Raw genomic sequence first — 19,421 nt, 5'->3', positions numbered from 1 at the left:
TTTTTCTTAAAACTGAGGTAGCAACAAATAAAGAATAATTTGCTTTCTTTCAAATAGAATTATTTATAGAACTGGGGAAATAGTCTAAAATACATATTTTTTTTGCCTGAAATGAAAGAACATTGCCAACCCAGAATAGGAAGTGCAGTGCCTGCCTAGGAATGTCCACAGCCTCTCTGATTGCTCAGGTAAAGGAGCCAGAGCTGCTGGAATGCAGATGTTTGTCACCTCTGGGTCCTGCTGTCACTGAAAGCTGTCTGAAATGGAAAGTGAAGATAGGTAAAATTGGCACAGCTCACATCCCACACTCCAGGCACCAGATGCTGATGCGTGTCTGTGGCTCTAAATTTTATCCAAATCTGTTCACCTCCCTGTTGAGTTCAGCCAGTGTCCTGACTTTTCTTGCAGACCTGCAGTGTCTTGAGGGTTCAAGCAATTTCACCCATCATCCAGAATGACAGATACAATTGGAAAAATCCTGGGTAAAGCTCATGGGCTTTGGAGAGACAGCATTCTTTGCAGCCAGACTCTTGTGGTGGGAGGCATTACAGTGAAGCCAGAATGATATTTAGTGAGGAAGCTGGCTCCAAATTTCTGCTAGGAATTTGGCTCTTCCTCTCCCCACCCCCCCACGCCTGGTTTTTGTCCCTGGAAACAAGTTCAGAAGTGGAGGGTCCCAGAGCAGCATGTCTCTGGGAAATGGGGGATTCACACATATCCCATGTTGTGCACTGATTAAAATTCTGTGCCAGCACTTGAGGGGGTCAGTGCAGCTGGGCAGGAGCTGGGGTGCTGAGCACGAGGCTGGCAGGAGGTTTACTCAGGTTGTCCCCGTGCCACAGGTGCTACCCTGGCTGTACCCCTGGCTCCTGGGCTGCACTGGCCCTGCCTGTGCTGGGAGCAGGGGAAGTTTGCTGTTTATTTTTTTAAATACATTTGCACTTTTATTAATTTAAATAAATTTGCACTTCACCACAGCGAGGTTCTGCAGCCTTACACAAATAATCTGTGAGAGCCCTGCAGTATGGGCAGCCTGGGGAGGATTCAGCACAGAGCTCAGCGTGGATGTGGTGGTGTTTGTTCACCTGCAGCTACCTGGGGCCAGACAGGGACTATTCCAACAGGGCAGTTTCTCAGTGCTGCTGACTTGGGTGGGGTTGAGTGGATGGAACCCAGTGGAGAGTTTGGCTTTTGCTGTGGGAGAGTGCATGCCTGGTTTGTCAGGCTGATGCTGTGTGCAGATGTAGCTCTGTGCTTTTGTTTCTTTGGCTCTGTTAACACACTTGTAGTTCCCCATTATTGTGGGAAATTTAGGACTCCTGAACAATTGACTAATAGGATAAAGCAGAAGATGATTATTGTTTACATTACACACATATTTATAGATTCTACAAACTACTAAGTACACACATTGTTTGGTGCCTTTGTCTTGTTCACTCATTTTCTGCCCGCATTTCTCAGAGTATGTGATTGGTTACAGCCCAGGTGTTTCACAGCCCTCTGTTATCTAGTTCTTGTGGTCTTGGTATTCGGTTTCTCAGCCTCTTCTTTCCTAATTCAGCACAATTTATGTTTCAATTGCCTTGACAAATTCTTGGGGCTTTGCTAACAAACTCAGAGGCAGGCTGGCTGGTGCACACTGTGGCCTAACCCTTGCAGATTCATTGCAACACCCCCTGTGCATCCTTCATATAAATCCCCAAGCTGGAACTGCAAAGGGAGAAGAAATTGGAAGGGACTCTAAGCAGCCTGTCCTCATCCACAGGAGCCAGGAGAGCAAATTCCCCTCTCTGCCTCCACGTGTTGCTCTGCCCTGGCCTCTCTCCTCTCCCGGTGTCAGGGTGGGGGACAGGCACTGCAATGCCTCAATGCCAAGATTTTGTGTAGAAGAAATCAGTGCAGCAAAATGCTGTTTGCGTGAGGTGGTTTTGCCTTGAACTTTCATTCTAATAAACTCTCCTGGAGTGTGTGTTTATGTGATCTGGGGTGTTTTATTTTTGTTTGATCATTCTAACCATGCTGAAAATGCCTATTAATGAGTGTCAAAGAAGCATTTTCCACTCATAGTGAAATAAAAGAGAAAGCCTTTAGGGATGAGAGGTAATGGGTGGCCACATAAAATGAGTAGATCTGTATTTATGTGTGGATTTTTAGGGCAAACACAGTGTAAGATGTAAGTGGTTATAATTTCATATAGGGCAGGAAAAAATGCAGAAATCACAATATTTTCTTCCACATGCTTATTCTGTAAAATTTATCACGCAGCAGTCAGACTTGTGTTACCTGCTTTTTGCCCTTTCTGTTGTAGTAGGTGTAAAGAAAATGGAGATTTACATGTAGAAGAGCATAAAATGAGAGGCTTAGGGAGGGATTTCTGCCCCAGTTGCTGGCTGAAGGTGTCAAGGCAGGAACACACCCACCACAGGCCCTGTAAAAACCCACTCATGTAGTGTGGCAGGCCCTAATGAGGGCTCTTAACAATAAAGCCAGCTCTGAAGAAGTATTCTGATTTTTGTTGAGCCAACAAGAAAGCAGATGTTGAGCAGCTTCAGGCACACCCTGTGTTTGTGCAGTGCTGCATCCAAAGGAGCTGAGCAGTTCAGGGATGGGGAGCTGCACCCACAGATGGACACTGACACATTCATTCTCTTGTCAGCGTGGATTATTCCCCCTCACTGTGGTTTCACTACTGTTTTCCTGGTCTAGTTCTAAGTGAGTGACCAGATTTCCAATCTTTCTTTTCCCAGGGTAAAGGAGAAGTTTTTATTGGCATTTAGTCTGAATTTCAGGCTCTTGCTCTTATGTTTGCCTGGTCTTGTTACACTAAATAAAAGTTTTTCTTCCTCTGTGGTTTTTCTGCCTTTCAGGTGATTGCTGGTTCCTATAATTCTGCTTAATCAAGTTCTGTTTAACCAGATCTTAATTTTCTGCATCCCACCATTTCTGCATGATTGAACCAGTTGACGTAGTTGGCCACAGCTGAAAATCCTTATTGTAAATTTCCTTGTGATTTTTCTGTCATCTGTTATCCTTGAGGCTTTCTTGGCTCTGAGTGTGCTCAATGAAAAGGCTTTTGGGTTTCTTCTGTTGTCCAAGAACATGAACAGAGATTGTCCTGGGAGGTTGATTGCCTTATTTTCTCCTTTCTTTCGGAGATGATAGAATTGATGAAGTTGCTAGAAGCAGGCTAAGATGAAAAGAAGAGTAAAGCCTCTCCTGTTAATAGAAATGATATAATGCCAGACTCGTTTGGGAATTAGATTGGGATTAGATTAGTGTCTAGGGTAAGTGCACAAGCACTGCAGGTACGGTTGTCCCAAAGCTCTCTGACCCCCATGGCCTCTGGGGTCCCCTTCTCATACTGCTGAGAACCTCTGACATAAATATTGTGCTCTTGCCTCGCATAGTGGGCATGTTTCACTTGTTTAGTAATCTGAAAAATTCATGTGCATGTTTGACTCTGACATCACTGCTGCCTGCCTGGGTTACCTGCCAGTTCAGCCCACTATTAGATTTATCTTCCACAAGCAAAACAGATTACACTGACATTTCTGCTGAAATAGTGCGCATTTCAGTGTGAGACCTTCTATCTGCAGAGAGCTGTTGCAAAGCAAATGCCTGCATCCCTAACAAACAGGGATGTGCCAGCAGAAGGTTCTTCCAAGGGACTGGGACTCTTCCAGCATCCTTAGCTCTATTTATTTCAGAAACCCAGTGAGCTTTTGGAGAGATTCTTTAATCACATAATCTCTGCCTCATGTTAGGCTTCACTGGGTTTCTGTTTGTAATGTGTGCTCCTCTCCAGGCAGGCTGTTCAGTGGCTTAAGTTTATTTAAAATACAACAATTCTATTTTATTTCTATTTCTTAAATCATATTGACAGTATTTTTGTTATCTATATGAATGTCCAGTCTTTGTAACTTTCTCTACAGAGTTCATATTGAAAGAGGCACTGACTTTGGATAGCCTAAAAGGGAAAGTTTTATTGTCACTGCAAAATGTACTTTAAAATAAATAGGCACTTAAGTATTTTGAAGGTACTAAAAACACTGCTCTCATTCATGAATACTGGTTGAATTAGAGACTACATAGGAAATATTCAGTGTTGGATTTACATCAAATATATTGGGTTGTATTTTATGTATAGAGTCAACCCTCAGCAAAATTAACTATTTTCAGTGTCCCTAATTTTCTTCTGCACCTCCCAAAATGTTCACACAATGGTATGGATCAATCAGTTGTAACCTTGGGAGCTCTGGAGCACCTGTCCCATCCAGTTTGGCACCTCTGGACTCATTTCAGACATGTGCTGTGTGAATTGACTCGTGATGGATTAATGACATATCTCCTGTCATTGATTAAAAGCCTAAAAGACCATTGAAACCCAAAGTGCTTATGTGAGGAGAGGTTTGGAAGGGCAATCAGGATTTGCATGGTAATTAATATAATTACAAAATAAACCTCAGATGTCCACAGAGAATTAAATTCCATACTCACAGGAAAAGAACCAGAGTTTTTAAAAAATAATATGATGAATCCTTGCACTTTGACTTTGACAGGCATATTCTTGATTACTAGCTGGAGAGGTAATGGAAGGTGTATTATACCCTGGAGGGTCATAAATCTTTCTGATTGAAATAAAATGAGGCTTAAGAGAGCAGAGTTTGCCTAATTTGCTATAAATTGACAATTGTGATTTATTAACAAGGACAAGGAAGTCACTAAGAAGTGCTGCTGCCGTGGCCAATTATTGTTTAATCAGATGCCAGATGAAGCTAGACTGGCATAGGACATAACTATACAGTGCTGAAGGTGGTGGCTTTTAAATATTGTCTGTATTTCCACTTCTGATAGTAACAGTAAGAAAGTTTGCAGAGGGTGCTAAATCACCTGAGTGATGGGAGGTGCAGCACAAGAACAATCTCAGGGTTTCTTCTTTTCATAACCTGCTTTCTGTGACATTTAGCAACTAGTATTCTCATGTTTATGAGCAGTAGGTAATTCTTGTAGTATGGATGTGTCAGTGTAAGTACACCTGTATGAACAGAGATGCTGAACGGAAAAAATAATTCAGATTGTTCTAGGTAAATTCATATTTGTATTAAAAAACTTTTATTCCAAACTAGAGGTGGATGAAATAAATTGATTTTTCCCGTTAAATTAATTGGCTTCTAAACAGCAGTCCTGAGAAGGCACAGTTTTATTACCCCGTTGGGATGGGTGACTGAAGAGAAAGAATTAATCCATCCCCAACGCGAGTGCCGATTTGTCCCCGAGGTGTGGGTCTCTGTAGCAAGGTCTGTGTTCAGAAAGAGTCAGAAGATTTTTGTGAACAACAGATGATCAAAATCTCTCAACTTCCACCTGGCAATCTGAAAGCAGTCAGATCCAAAATTGCTGTGATATTTCCCGTGCCCTGCCAAATAATTTGTATATATGCCTGAGCAGATGGATCTAACGCACACCCTGCCAGCTCTTCTGGTTGTTTGACCTTGCCAATGAGCATCAGATACATCTTTTCCAGATTGAGGCTTAGCCACTATGTCCATGACCAGAAAGAGCAGAAACAAGGAAAACAGTATTACCTGGATCTGCTGAAGAGCTTCACACTGCTGTGTGTGGATAGCGGGGTGTCAGCTGTCTGCGTGTACCTGAGCGTCAGTGCCAGCGGGAATTCAGTTCCAAATGGCCTCCCTGGTAAAATAACACTCCTTCCCAGTGCTGTACTGCTTAGCCCTTCCTTTAATAGAATTGAAGTTAATTTTATGTTTTGAAGTTAGTTCCATTCTTCACACAGTTTATAACATCTCAAATTATTTACCAGCATTCCCTTCCCCAAGCTGTGTTTGCAGGGATCCATCATGTCCCTCATGCTGCAGTTAGCACCAGATGCCCTGCTTGCTTCCATAACTGCTGTCAGACTTGCAGTTCATGTAAAACTTCGTTTTATGATCCCATTATAGCAAATACTGGGTTTCCCTGCCTTGAAAGGCTCTGAAATATACAACCATGAATAGAACTTGAGAGAATTTTTCCTACCAAACTTGTAACTTAGCGTGTTGGCTCTCAGGCTGAATTTATGGTATCGTGTTTCCTCGGTCAATTATGCAAAGTTCTTCTTGTTTCTTCTTTGTATTTATGGCTGCTAAATGTGTTTATTGCAGGGAAAACTGCTGAATGCCTCATTCTTTTTTCCCAGCTTAATTTTCTAGTGGAATTGAAGTTTATGTGATAAAACTTTGTTCATGAGACATCTCATTCCCTTCATGCCCTGGAAAATTTCAATTTACCCTTCAATTTTGACTATTTTTGGCAGAGGGATAAAGGTTTCAAGTGGTAAAAGGAGTCACTGGTAAAAAATGCCATTAGGTCAAAGTTAGCACCAGTTTTTGCCTTATTGGATAGCTGCATGGCACAGCTTCAGGAAAACCTTTGATCAAAGTTCTCACTTTACTAAGCATGAAAGAAGTAAAACTCAAAGGAAAAAGCTACACTCAGAAGTTCAGACTGAATTCTCTTTCTTTGCTGAGTGTCTGTGTCTTCTACTGCTTCTGGATTTTCCCCCATCTCCTTAACTCTTGTCTCATCTCATTTTTTTATGCAAAGCACAGGGAATCACTGTTGCACACCACATTTAGCCCTTCCCTCTGCTGCTGAATTTCAGGGCAGGTCCCACTGGCACATCCAGGTGTAGCAACACTCAAGTGTGTGCATCAACCTAGATCAGAACAATTCAGAAAACTGATAAAATCCTTGCCATCTGTGGGAGCAGAGCACAACTCGACAAATTGGCTGCAAGTGTCCATTTAGTCTTCATTTCCCAGGATTAGGAGGCCAAAATGTTAAAGCTGGCAGATACTTGTAACTTGGAATAACATTCCTGGGTATACTCACAGAACACAGTGTTCTTCTCCGTTATCTTTCTGTGCATTTTCCTTCCAGCCTGTCATGAAGTGAAAGATTTACTAAGCCTTTTCCCTTAATGTAATGGTTTCTTATTAACTTCTGACCAGGAAACCCATAAGACAAGTGTTTAAATGTTTGTGAGGCTGACAGTTGGATGTGGATGCGTTACTCCCAAAATTAGGAATGTAAAGAACAGAGTGTGCAATACAGTGTCTTTGTAGATGTAATTTTGTCTGTTTTCCCTAAAAGCTTTAGCTGTATTTAGACCTTGATAATTAAGTTGTTTATGAAAATTTCCTGGTTCTTAATTTAAAGTCTCTATCAACTATATTTGTCTTCATTTAGTATTTTTTTTACTAAAAACAAGAATGCTACCATCTGTTCTCCACATATACCATCTAACTAAAATTCATTATGAGCACATTGTATGTTGTTAACAAGTCGAATAAACTTTGGTATTTCTGTTGTAGAGCTTATTTTTCCAGCATGCTGTGAAACACTGTAGTCATTGAACAGGGCTGTAATTAGCTGCAAAGAGGTCTGTTCACCAACCAGTGAGGCTGGATAGATTCCTGCCTGTCTGCAGGTTTCTCCCTCTGCCTGGGTCGTGTTTCTCCTTCAGTCAGCAGTGCTGGTTTTATACACCAGGAGAATTCCACCTTCTGCCTGTGGGGAGTTCTGTGCTGCCACCCCTTATCCGTGCCTGCTGCTGTTAAAAACAGAAGGATCACACTGGGATGGACTGTGTTCAAGCCTCTGCCACGTGGGTATGAATGAAACTCTGGGTCTACACAGACAATACTGATTCTTGAAAATTAATTCAAAAAATTATTGCAGTGGTTGAAACAGTGTCAAGGCAAATGAGTGCTTTTTGTACTGTATTATCCCTTATTCTTCCGGCTAAGGACTCTTATTAGGTTTTGCTACTTGTTATTGGGTGTTTTATTGATCATGATATAATGTTCCCAGTATTGGATCCTTGTAAAAGCTGGAATTTGGCACAGCAGTGCTGAGGAACAGCTTGTAGATACAGTAATGCCCAGTACAGGTAATTTCAAACAAAAAGAAAAAGATTCTTTCTAGGTATGGTGACTAGTTCTGTTCTCATTCACTGAAACATGGAGCTGGAGCAGCCCAGACTAAGTCTGGACCAGCTGAGGTACTTCAGCTTTGAAAGGACAGCTGGACTCTGATACATCTTTTAATAAGGTGCAGAAATTTCCTGTTGCAATGCCTAAACCTTTCTGCTCCTACAGAAAATTATAGAAAAAATATAAAAGTGTTTTGGATCTGATGCCTTCCTGTCAGAGTAGACAAAAACTTCTTGTATCCTAAAAAAGCTCTAGAAGTAAAATATTGCACAGAGAGGGACCTTCATCCTCTTTCTGTGAATTGCTGAGACAGTCCTATCTTTTGCCTGTCCTTGAAACAAGTCTGCACCTCTATTTCTGCTTCCGACCTCATTAAAAGGCTCTTTAGTCTTGAAGCAAATAGACAATATTCTCCTTTGTAACAATAGTTATTTCCAGGCAGTGTAACTGAAGGAGTATTTCCCAACTCACGGATAAATTAATTTTAGTGATGCTTGACAGCAATTCCATTTTTCCAGTAAGAAGTCTTACAGTAAATTGAGACCGGAGAATTGCGTTATTCATTTGAAAGATGTTTCTAGAATGTCTTTAGGCTCTTCTGGGTAGTGACAGTCTCATACAAAAATAAAATGGCCTTGCTTTGCTGTAGATTTATTAGTGCCACTTTTCTGCAGCTTCTCTCCTCTCAGAGTTCCTTGTTTTCCAAAGTCTTCCTTGTTAGAGAGGTTGTACTTGTTTTGTGGGCTTGCAATGTGCTATTGATAAAGTCAGCTCTGAGAAGATAATCCTCAGAAAAGGATTAAATGTTGTTTGCTCATTTATTACAATGAGTAAACTGAGTCAGAGAGACTTTCTTAAAGGCACATAACTACTCGTTGTTGCAATTGTCTGGTTCAGCAGCACATTCTAATGGGTTTCCATGCTGCCTGAGTCCCAAGAAGCCAATAATTAAGCCATGTTCAGTATAGAAATGAGAGCAGAATTTGTCATGCCAAACTTTATATGCCAGTGCAAGAGACTGAAAGGGCCTCGCTCTCATTTTAACATTTATCTTTATTAAATTTTTACAAGAACATTCAAATTAATCTGAGTAATTATAGTGGAAGTGATGGGCCTGTTTTACATGGTGTTCAACTGTGACAAAAACCTTCAGAAAAACAGATGCTTTGCTGCTTGCTCTGCTTGGCTGCCAAGGGTTTCATAATTTAATGATACAGGGGTGAAGAGTTTGTATTAAATAGAAGTAGCTGATGTTAGTGAAGTATCTATAGAACAATCAATTCTCCAGGGCCACAGGAAAAGTATAAAAACCACCACCTTCCAGCCTCGCTACAAGAAGGTGGTGAACACCCAGGATTCAGGGCACAGATGGACGGGAGATGGGCAGTGCTGGAGCAGGGTGGGAGCAGATCAGTGTCACCGCTCCGTGGTTCGCATTGGCAAAGCGCTGCGGGCCACATGGTGCCAAAATAAAACCTGCATGAGCTTCCCTCGGCACCGTGCCAGTTCTTGCCTGAGACATTTGGGGACTGGGGATTTCAAATGGAGAAGGACAGGCTGCTTGGCACACGGAGCAGGGATGAGCAGAAAGCCTCTGTGCCAGGCCTTGGGTGAGCGCTGCCGGCACGGCTGCGCTGGGGGATGAGCTCACAGCCAGGCACGGGTGGCCAGGGCTCTCTGCTGGCCTTTGGAAGTGTTTCTCTTCTGAGACAGCCATGGAGAAGTCTGCCCCTCTTTCCTTGTATTTGCAGGAATTTTAAAATGCAAAGCTGCGTCTCCTCTCTCTGGGGAATGCTGGAGACAGAGCCTCAGGAAATACAGCTTTGTTAACGAAGCTCCTCTGTGGTGTTGGATGAAATTATAATATAAAATGTATAATACATGTATATATATATCCATATTACTGGAGGCCAAGAGTATGAGACTCAATAAGGTCAATCTAGGGCCTGTCCTTGGGTCACAACAACCCCTGCAGCTCCAGGCTGAGGCAGAGGGGCTGGAAAGCTGCCGGGCAAGAATGAACCAGAAGGTGCTGCTCTCCAGAGACTGAACATGACCCCATGTGCCCAGGTGGGCAAGAAGGCCAGTGGCACGTGGCTTATACCAGAAATAGATTGTCCCCTGTACTCAGCACTGGTGAGGCCACACCTCGAGTGCTGTGTCCAGTTCTGGCCACCCTCACTGACATTGAGGGGCTGGAGCGTGTCCAGAGAAGGGAACGAGCTGAGGAAGGGTCTGGACAGTCACGAGCGTGGCTGAGGGATCTGGGGGCCCAGCCTGGAGAAAAGGAGGCTCGGGGGGGACCTTCTCACTCTCCACAAGTCCCTGACAGGAGGGTGCAGCTGGGTGGGGGTCAGCTCTGCTCCCAGGCAGCTGGCAATGGGGACACAAGGAAATGGCCTCAAACTGTGCCAGGGAAGGTTCAGGTTGGATTATCAGAAAAAATTTCTTCACTGAAATGGTTGCTAGGCATTGCAATGAGCTGCCTAGGAAGGGGATGGAGTGATGATCTCTGAAGGTGCTCAAGAACAGTTGGGTCTGGCACTCAGTGCTCTGGTCTGGTTGTCACAGTGGTGATCAGCCAAAGGCTGGGTTTGATCCTGTAGGTCTTTTCCTGCCTAGTGATTCTGTGATAATCAGTGCGCCTCACTTCTTCACAATGACATCTCTGTTCTTCACATGATGGCCACATGTCCTGCCTGCTGCAAAGAACTGAAGATCTCAGTGGTATTTGGAGGACTGGCCCATAGGATATGTGAGGAAGAGCCAAGCAACAGGAGTGGACAGACCAGATCAATTGAACCTTTTGCTAAAATTCACTTCCATAAGCCGATTTGGGTTTTTTATGCCTCAGGCTTAAAAATGCACCAATTTCAAGATAAGCACTCTAGAGACAAAATAAGACAAAAAAACAGCTACCTGGACTGAATTATTGTATCTCCTCTTTTCTGAAGTAATCTACCAGCTTTCCAGCAGATGAGCTGGCAGAGGTCCACTGCTAGCAGGATCTTCAGCAGGAAGAGCAGAGTGATCTCTTGAACTTCTCGTGATTGCTCAGATCCTTTGAGTATTGAGGCTTTTGGGTGGCTTTACTCCACGCTACTGTGTCAGTAACTGAAAAGCAAAACCAAGATCTTCAATGTTGTTGCCAGTTTTACAAATAGCTTGTCCTTATCGGCAGAATATAATGAGGAGAGAAATATGTTTATGCCTTGAGGGTCAGTAAAAAGTCAGAACAGTGCAGGTTGCTCAAGCTGGTGAGGTTCAGTCAGAACTGAGGTATGTTCTAGGGCAATCTTAAAGCATGGAGCTGAGTCAGTGATGAAATCTTGGTGTGTTGTGTGCAGAAATCCAAACTCGGCTCTCAGCACACGAAGGGCCTCTCCCCTGTGGGTTCTGACTCTGGTAACGAGCAGCGTGTGCTGTTGCAGGGTTTAACTGAGTGCCTGGTGAATGCAGTTGGTGAGTGCTGACTCCACGTGGGTTTGTGCTCACTGTGTGTGGCCTTCTGCTTACCTTTGGTCCTGAGTTGTTCTTTTCATTGTAACTAACATTAAAGTGTGTTAGAATGATGGTGAAACCGGCTGTTTCCTTAAAACACTCCAGTGAAAGTTCATTACAGTCTTGAACCTGGAGTGATACTGAGATACCCACCAGTCCTGTTGGACAAAGCAGTTGCCCTGCCCAGTTCTCAGTGAAGTCATGAATAAATCTGATCATCAATAAAGAACATTAGGTGATGTCATGGGTCTGAAGATCCCAGACCTCATGTAAGGGGTGCCACAAGTACAGCAAAGGAACAAGAGACACTGGTTCAGATGTTCTAACATTGTTTCTTTTGAATTTTCCCAAACAGGGTCGGGACTGCAGTGTGCCCATTAATTCCTGCATTCAGAATCCATGTCAGAATGGAGGGACCTGCCACCTCACGGAGGAAAATAAAGATGGATTCAGGTAGTAGCACAAAGTTAATTTAAAATGAGATGATAACATTTATTGTGTTTCTGCTTTGCATTAATGAACTGTAATGGCTACTTTATAGAAACTGCTGCATGTGGCATTTCTATTTGCCATACTAAAGTATTGCTTTGGTTTCATTGGTGTGACATATTGTTTCCTGTGAAACAGGCCTGTTTATTTCCTCATAATGCAATATACATTTAAGAGCTTTTGAGTGGTCTCTATGTTCTGCATTGTGTTATCTGTATTCTAATTTTCCTTGGGGCATTTCAGTCTCACATCTAAGCTGTTTTTGTATTTCTGAAGTGAGCATCTGTTGCTTGACAGCCAGATCCAAAATGTTTTCATACTGAAGAATCTTGAAGACAAACAGGCTTTAAAGAAACAATTAAAAAGTACAAGGAGATTTCCACATCTTAAGCATTGTGACTGCAAGAGAATAACCTCTGCAGCTGGTTAGTGTGGATTTCAGTTTGCCCATATAACAAAGATGTAGCATAGGTGGGGATACTCTGAGAGAAGCCCAGAAATTTTAATGAGATAGCTGGGAGGTCTGCACTGCTGCAGGCACTGCTTCACAGCTAAGAAGATACAAGTTTGAGGCTTTGGTCACTCGCTGTCATTCAAGCTGATTGAAAGTTTCTTTCTAAAAAACAGTTGCTAGAATTTTCATAGGTTTGCTCCTCTATGTTTATGCTGTTTCTTGCAAAAGAAGAAGCAGTAAGCAGAAGAAATGCTCCAACGCTTCTCTCTGTGCCCACCCTCAAGAATTCCCTGCTTCCAGAAGCAGATGCAGCACATCACAGGACACAGGATACTGGTGACATTGCAGTGGAAAAGCACAGGTTGATGGGGATGAAGAGACACTGCCAGGCTCTGCAATGAACTGCAGCTGGAGGTTTTCCTGCATGGAGAACAGGAGCAGGCGTGGCCCCCTCTCCATGAGGGGCAGTTCAGGGCTCAGCTGGAGCATCTGTGGCAGCCCCTGAGCAGGGCAGAGAAGTCTCCTGAGCCAAGATGTGACAGCAGGGTCATGGTGTGGGAGAGGAGAGGAGAGGGAGGCTCAGCAGGTCACAGCCCGCCCAAGTGGTCCTGTTGCTGACAGACTCCATAGGTTCTGCTGAAACCACTTCACTGGTCTGATCTACCTCCTCTTGATTCAGATTTTAGCAGGCCCAGCAGTTTTCGGAGTAAAAGTTCACATTCAGTTTCTACTTGAGAGAATTAATGGTCTGGTGGTCTTCAGTTCACTTTCCTTTCTGGTCACTCATGTACATAACTTTTTCCAGCTTGTGCTAGTGTAAAACTGCACCACATTAGAATATCTGGAGTTTGTCACTCAGTACCCGTTTTTCAAAAATATAACTGATACTAAAAATGCTGTAGTAAAACATTTTATAATATCCATAATACTGGAATAAGAGCCTTCAACATATATTTCAATTGGGTTTTTCTTTAGCATTTTTGCCTTGTTCTGTGGTAGTAGTTAAAGAGTTTTGAATGACCTGAATTAAGAGCTACTTCTGGATTTCTCTCATGAATTGAATGAATTTTACAATTTCAGAGGCTTTGCCTCGGTTCCAAATGAGCATTGTTTTTGAGATCCTTTATAAAACTGCAGGGGTGGTTTTGTTGCTGAACAACACTCGAGGCTTTTTAGGGAAGGATTCTGCTTTTTATAGTTATTTATATAGTTTCAGTTGGTCTAATAAAAGACACATAAAACCATATCTCACCAAAACCCTGCTGCATCAAATTGAATGTTCAGCATTCAATTCATTCAGCATTGCTCCATTTTCTCCTTGTTTTTAATTCCGTCAGTCCATAACCTCTGTGGCTCTGCAGGACTCTGGAGCTTTAGCATGGCTTAGGGAAATGTGGTGTGGAGATGGAACAATCGGTGACAAGGAAGATACAGAGACATTTCAAGATTGAACTTGGTTGGTTGGGTTTTTTTGGTGGGAAATCTCTCCAGTGGATGGCAGCAGTCAGAGTTATGTGCATATCAACTGTGTTCACCAGGATGGGAAAACGCTGCCCTACATTATGTGCTGTGAGGAAGTGGATGTCAGAAACATTTTCATGAGAGGCCTCCTTGGATTTTTTTGTTGTGTGGCCTGTAAAAGAAATTATATCTTCTGTATATTCTCTTCCCTAGGGAAATATATTCATACACAAGCCCTGCTGCCAAACTTGTCAAATCTTTACTCTTGTAAAAAGGAAACTTAAGCCAAAGTTCTCTCCCTGTGAAATGCCAAGCTGTTTAACTCTCAAGTTTCTGTGGCCTTAGACAAAAAAATCACCGTTTGAAATAATGCTAAGGTGGTGATGTTCCCCCCAAAGACAGGAAGCTCTTAGTTATGAGTGAGATTCCAGCCCAACGCCCCCGCTGTGCCTGGTGCCCACGGGGGCTGTCAGCAGCAGGGGCCTGAGGCACTCGGATTTGCTGGAATGGCAGATCCTGGTGGGACAGCCAAGGGCAAAGGTTCAGCTGCAGTTACTCCATCCTCTTTTACCCTTGCACTTTTTCAATCCTGAGTCATTTTCATATCTTCTTCCTTCAATAGAGGGGGGCAAATCGTCCTTCAGAGGGGCACCCTCTGTGTTGAGGAATAGATAAGTGACACAGTGTGGCTCAGAGGAGTGGAAATGTGAAGTTCTTCTTCCCTTTGAATTGCTCCTTCTAATCTAATCTGTGCCTGCCTTGACAAAAGGTTGCCCAAAAAGTCACTTATTAAGGCTGATGAAAGAGATGGCCAGGGAGACATGTCCTGGTGGTTCAGCAGGCGTGGAAGGGAGGCTTTGGCAGGAGCAGAGCTGTCAGCTCTGCTGCACACAGGCAACAGCTGATCTCTGCTAACCTGCGGTGCTGGGAGACAAAGGCTCTGGGTTATTTTCACTTTTCTCCATATGAAACCCCCTCCATTTCCCAGATCGCTTTTTTTAGCATTTTCCACAAACTGTAAGTGCCCTCATAAATGTAAAATCCTGGAACTGATTAACTGCCTAGTGTTAATTCTGCCTCGTTCAAGGAAAAACATTGCACTTCCAGACTTTCAGGCTACTCCATTGGGATCTAGACATAAAAGGCATCTTTACCATGAAATTGTAATATTCCTGAAAGAATTTACTATATCTGTTTAAAAGCTATTTTTTTGAAACTTGACACACTGTATAAATGTCTATTTTAATAAACAGATGCTAAATTGTTTTATTAAAACAAAAACAAAAAAAAAATCTAGTACAGTAAACTTTAAAAATTGCCAGCTTGAAAAAAAACTTACAAAATGCTTTGGGTCCAAAAGTTTACCCCAAAATGTTGCCATTTGTGTTCCCTTGAAACTTCACGAGGATAATGGGATGTTCTGTAATTCTTTAGAGGAAAACGCAATGCCAATCCCTGAACAGGAGGAATAGGGAATTTGGACTTTTACTAAAACACAGCAACTTAGGAAACAGTTGTTTCCTGCATGGCTCCATTGTTTCCAACATCCACATGAAATTCTTCCTCACACTGCTTCACTACTGAGTCACTGCAAAGTTTTCATCATTGTCTCTGGAATTCATTTTCTCCCTCGGTCAGCTGGAACCTAAGTTTGATGACCTTCCAGTCACTCAGCAGACTTCATTTTTCTTCTAAGCTTTTTCTCTGAGAATACAAACAGTCCCAAACTGCAATTCTTTCAACATGTGGTTCAATGCCGGTCCCAAGTTGTATGTTTTATCTTTTAATTTCAGGCCTCATATCTGGTACATTTGAATGCAAATCAAAATAAAGAATTGTACATAAGCAATAATGTAAAGACTCCCTATACTACATAAGGACCAGTAGCCAAATGTCATCAATTATTCTGACATTTCCCTGAGTATGGAATGTGTCCTAATGCTGAGCAATTTATGTTAACAATCCCAAATGAATTGTTACTAATGGTAACTCCACTGTGAACCATTACTGTGATAGTGTTTAATAATGTCATTTTTAATTGCATACATCCATGCTGTCCCAATCCTTTTGTGGAAGGAAAATGGTGTTATGTTCACATAAAAAAAATCACCAGCACAAAGCCACTTTTGTTGCTTTTGGTTAAATGGAGACAAAAATTTCTGTTCCCAAACTTAAGACCTTGTCTTCCAAGTTTCAGCCTGGAGCATATTTTTATGACTGAGTTATAAACCCCTAAAAATGGGGTTTTGTAATCAAAATCAAGACATGATGAATGTAGCACTGTATCTAATTAGATATCTTTAACCCCCTCCCTGACACTTGCATTGCCACAAAAGATGGTGTGCCAGCTCTTCTTTCTGCCTCCTGTGATCCTCTGGCTCTGGGTCAGCAAGAGGACATGTTTTATTAGCAATAATGAGCTTGAGACAGGAAAAGAAAATATTCCTTATTAATTTATTGTGTCCTAAATTGGATTTATTGGAGCAGTTTGGTTTTGGTTATTCATGGTGAAGGTTTTCTAACCCTCATGACCTGTGAATGGTCCCTGCAAAATGAAGATGACTCTGAATGTGACCAGTGTCCCTCTTCTATACCCACCTGGGAGATCTTCCTGTTGTGGTGGCTCAAGACACATTCCCTTCCCATTTCTTCTGCTCTTTATTACTCCTTTCTGAGATTGCACATCATGAGGAATGTAACCCAACCCTCATGATCCAGCCTGGGACCACTGAGCGTGGGTACAGAGTTTTGTGCCACCCTCCCTTGGGAGTCTCTGCACTCTGCTCAGGCTGTGGCACACAGGACGAAGGGAAGGGAAAGTCCTGCAGCTTTCTTCGCAGATTCTGAAGAGCTTCTTTTTCTCCAGGGCTTCCCATCTCCTGTATAAAGCAGGATAACCACCTCAGGTCCTCTTTGTCTGTCAGAGCTGGAAACAGCACCCTGCAGCTATGTCTGCCTTGGAAATGCTCCTGGTTCCCAAAAGCAGTGGATGGCAATTAGTGTGACTGCTGTAGTGCTTTCTGGTTTTCATCCTCATCAATCAGTAGTGCTTTTTATTTGTTCAGTTCCTTTTCTGCCACCAGAGCCTGCATAAGAAAGGAAATGAACAGCAGAGTGAATGTGTCGTTTGGACTGGGAGTGCAAACAGCCCTTTCTGTGACTACTGAACAGCAATGCTGGCACTTCAAAACTGACATTTCAAATATCATTGCTGGCTTCTCAGAAGCCCCTGATATTACTGGAGCACTTAACTCCTGTTTTTGGACTCTCTTTTAGGAAACTCTGGCCTCCACCTCTTCGTCACTTAAAGATAGTTTAAAATATAAAGGTTCCGTTTGTAACTGTAGCTTCTAGATGTATAGAGGAAATGGAGATAGAAAAAAAAAATCAAGCCATTCTTCAGCTATTTAGTTTTCTATCTTCCCTCTAGGGACCATACATCACACTCCTGTGAGATAAAATGCCTAGTGCAATTATTCTTCACTAGTGTCCACATCCTCACAGAACCATTACTAGCTCTGCCATGGTCTGTGTTTTAGTTGAATTATCTGGGCATCATCAGCTCTTCTCCAAATAGATGTTGAGGGAGCTGCAGACCCAGACCGTACTGAAATCTTACAGCACTTGTAAAAGCAATCATTCCCAAACATTTCTTGTTTGGACAAGTGACAAAGCAGTAATGAGGAGAAAATGCTCATGTCTGTAAACTCAACCCAAGCTGCTGTTCTTTGAAGAGACCGAGGTATCTAAGAGCTGCCAAGTTGTCCTGTGATTGTGCAGTCCTCAGCAGGCAGATGTCCACATTCTCACAAAAACATCAACAGGGAGGCCAAGGATTTGAATATTGTGATGAATGTTTACTCTCCTGCCCTGGAGTTGCTTACTTCAGCTAAGGGCCAGAGTTATCAATACAGCAAGCAAAGGGAGCCTGGCAGAGGCTCCTGAGCATCATTTTTGTCTCATGTAAGTAATCATGTGATCCCAGGAGCCATCAGACTGCATCTTTCACCAAATACTTGGGGTTAAATTGCTCTATGCCTCACAGCAGCAGTGAATTCAGCTCCAACTGACTTTTATATGTTTAAATTTTAGTTTTATACCTCAAACCTCCTGTCCCTTCAGATCGATGCTAACTTTTTTTTGTTTTTCTTTCTCCAAAGCTGCTCTTGTCTTCTTGGGTATGAGGGGGAGAGGTGTGAAATAAACCCAGATGACTGTGAAGATAATGACTGTGAGAATAACTCTACGTGTGTGGATGGGATCAACAACTATGTGTGTCTCTGCCCTCCTAATTACACAGGTAAGAAAGGGCCACAACCACAGAACAGAAATCCATGAGAAGTGCATGAAGGGAAGGGTCCCAATTAATGTTTATTTAATGCATGAGCATATAATTAACTGAAAATCTAGTCTCCTTTTACACAATCTGATTGTCTTCCTGGAAAAATGTTAATTCTACTAATACTGCAATATATGTGCTCACAAACATGGCCACTTTTCTGAGTCAAAATACTGATACCTTATTGTAAAATACATTAAAAACAGTATTTAAGGGATCAGAGAAGTGCCTACTTCAGCATGCACATTCTCAGTGCTGAGCTGAGCCTGATGCACTCCTGTCCTGAGCCTTGGGAAACCTTGGCTATGGGGACATGGCTTTCACCTGAGGTCTCAGGGCTCTGCATGTGTTAAATACAGTGAGCCTGATGATGTGCTGCTAAATTCCTGATCTCCATTTCACAAGTGGGTGAGCAGAGGCTGCAGGCTCAGGTGGTGTCTTCAGTGTGAGCCAGGTCAGGGAGCAGGGGCAGCTGCTGGTTCTGTGGTCACAGGGCTTGGGGATGGAGTCAGAAATGGGATGAGTGTCTCCAGTGCTGTCTGCAGTGCAGATAAATTCCCTCCTAAACCTTCTGTGAGAGCAAAGACCCTCCTAAGTGGAATCTAAAAATGGTTTTGCTCAAGGCATTCTGGAGCATTCTGTGGACTCATTCACACAGCCCAGCCCTCCTGGCTCAGCATGGAGGGTGAGGAAACACCTGCAGGAGTTCCTGCTCCAGCCTTTGAAATGGGGTTATTGCCTCCTGAGCATGGAGAAGCAATGAAGGGTTTCTTGTATGCTGGAATATATTACATGTCAGGGGATTTAATGAGGATCAAGCTTGAGTGGCTGAGTAGGGCAGGAGGAAAGCTTCTAGAATTTCCAAACTCTTAAAATACTTTTGTGGCTGATACAAAGGAGGCCCATGGTAAATCTTCAGCTGAGAAAAGCCTTATGACTCAAATGTACATTTATTGGGTCTCTAAAATGATATTTCTGCCAAAACCTAAAAAATATTCGGCTTAGCAGAGTAAAGGGTTTTGCTTATAGGATGTTGAGCCCATTGTGCTTACTTGTGCACTATTTATGTCAGCTGCTCTTGGGTGGTTTCTAACAGAACTCAATGCAAGGAGGCAGAGTCTTTACATTTACAACAGGAAATGGATTTGACCAGCCAAGAAAAGACATATCCAGTAAGGAA

General features: G+C 42.7%; 1 protein-coding gene across 4 annotated transcripts in view; it reads left to right on the top strand.

Moving 5' to 3' along the window:
• The window catches only part of SLIT3 (slit guidance ligand 3), a 473,826-nt gene that overhangs the window by 404,283 nt on the left and 50,122 nt on the right, over positions 1-19,421 (top strand). For all 4 annotated transcript variants that reach the window (XM_030284150.4, XM_030284149.4, XM_002189997.7 and 1 more), the window contains 2 exons: positions 11,854-11,951; positions 18,063-18,202. In XM_030284150.4, the coding sequence (XP_030140010.4) occupies positions 11,854-11,951; positions 18,063-18,202 (238 nt within the window). The remainder of the gene's footprint in view (positions 1-11,853; positions 11,952-18,062; positions 18,203-19,421) is intronic.

Source organism: Taeniopygia guttata, chromosome 13 (genome assembly GCF_048771995.1).
Source record: "Taeniopygia guttata chromosome 13, bTaeGut7.mat, whole genome shotgun sequence".
NCBI classification, from domain to species: Eukaryota; Metazoa; Chordata; class Aves; order Passeriformes; family Estrildidae; genus Taeniopygia; species Taeniopygia guttata.
The sequence above is the reverse complement of the archived record's forward strand: the minus strand, read 5'-3'. Positions and strand labels throughout refer to the sequence as shown.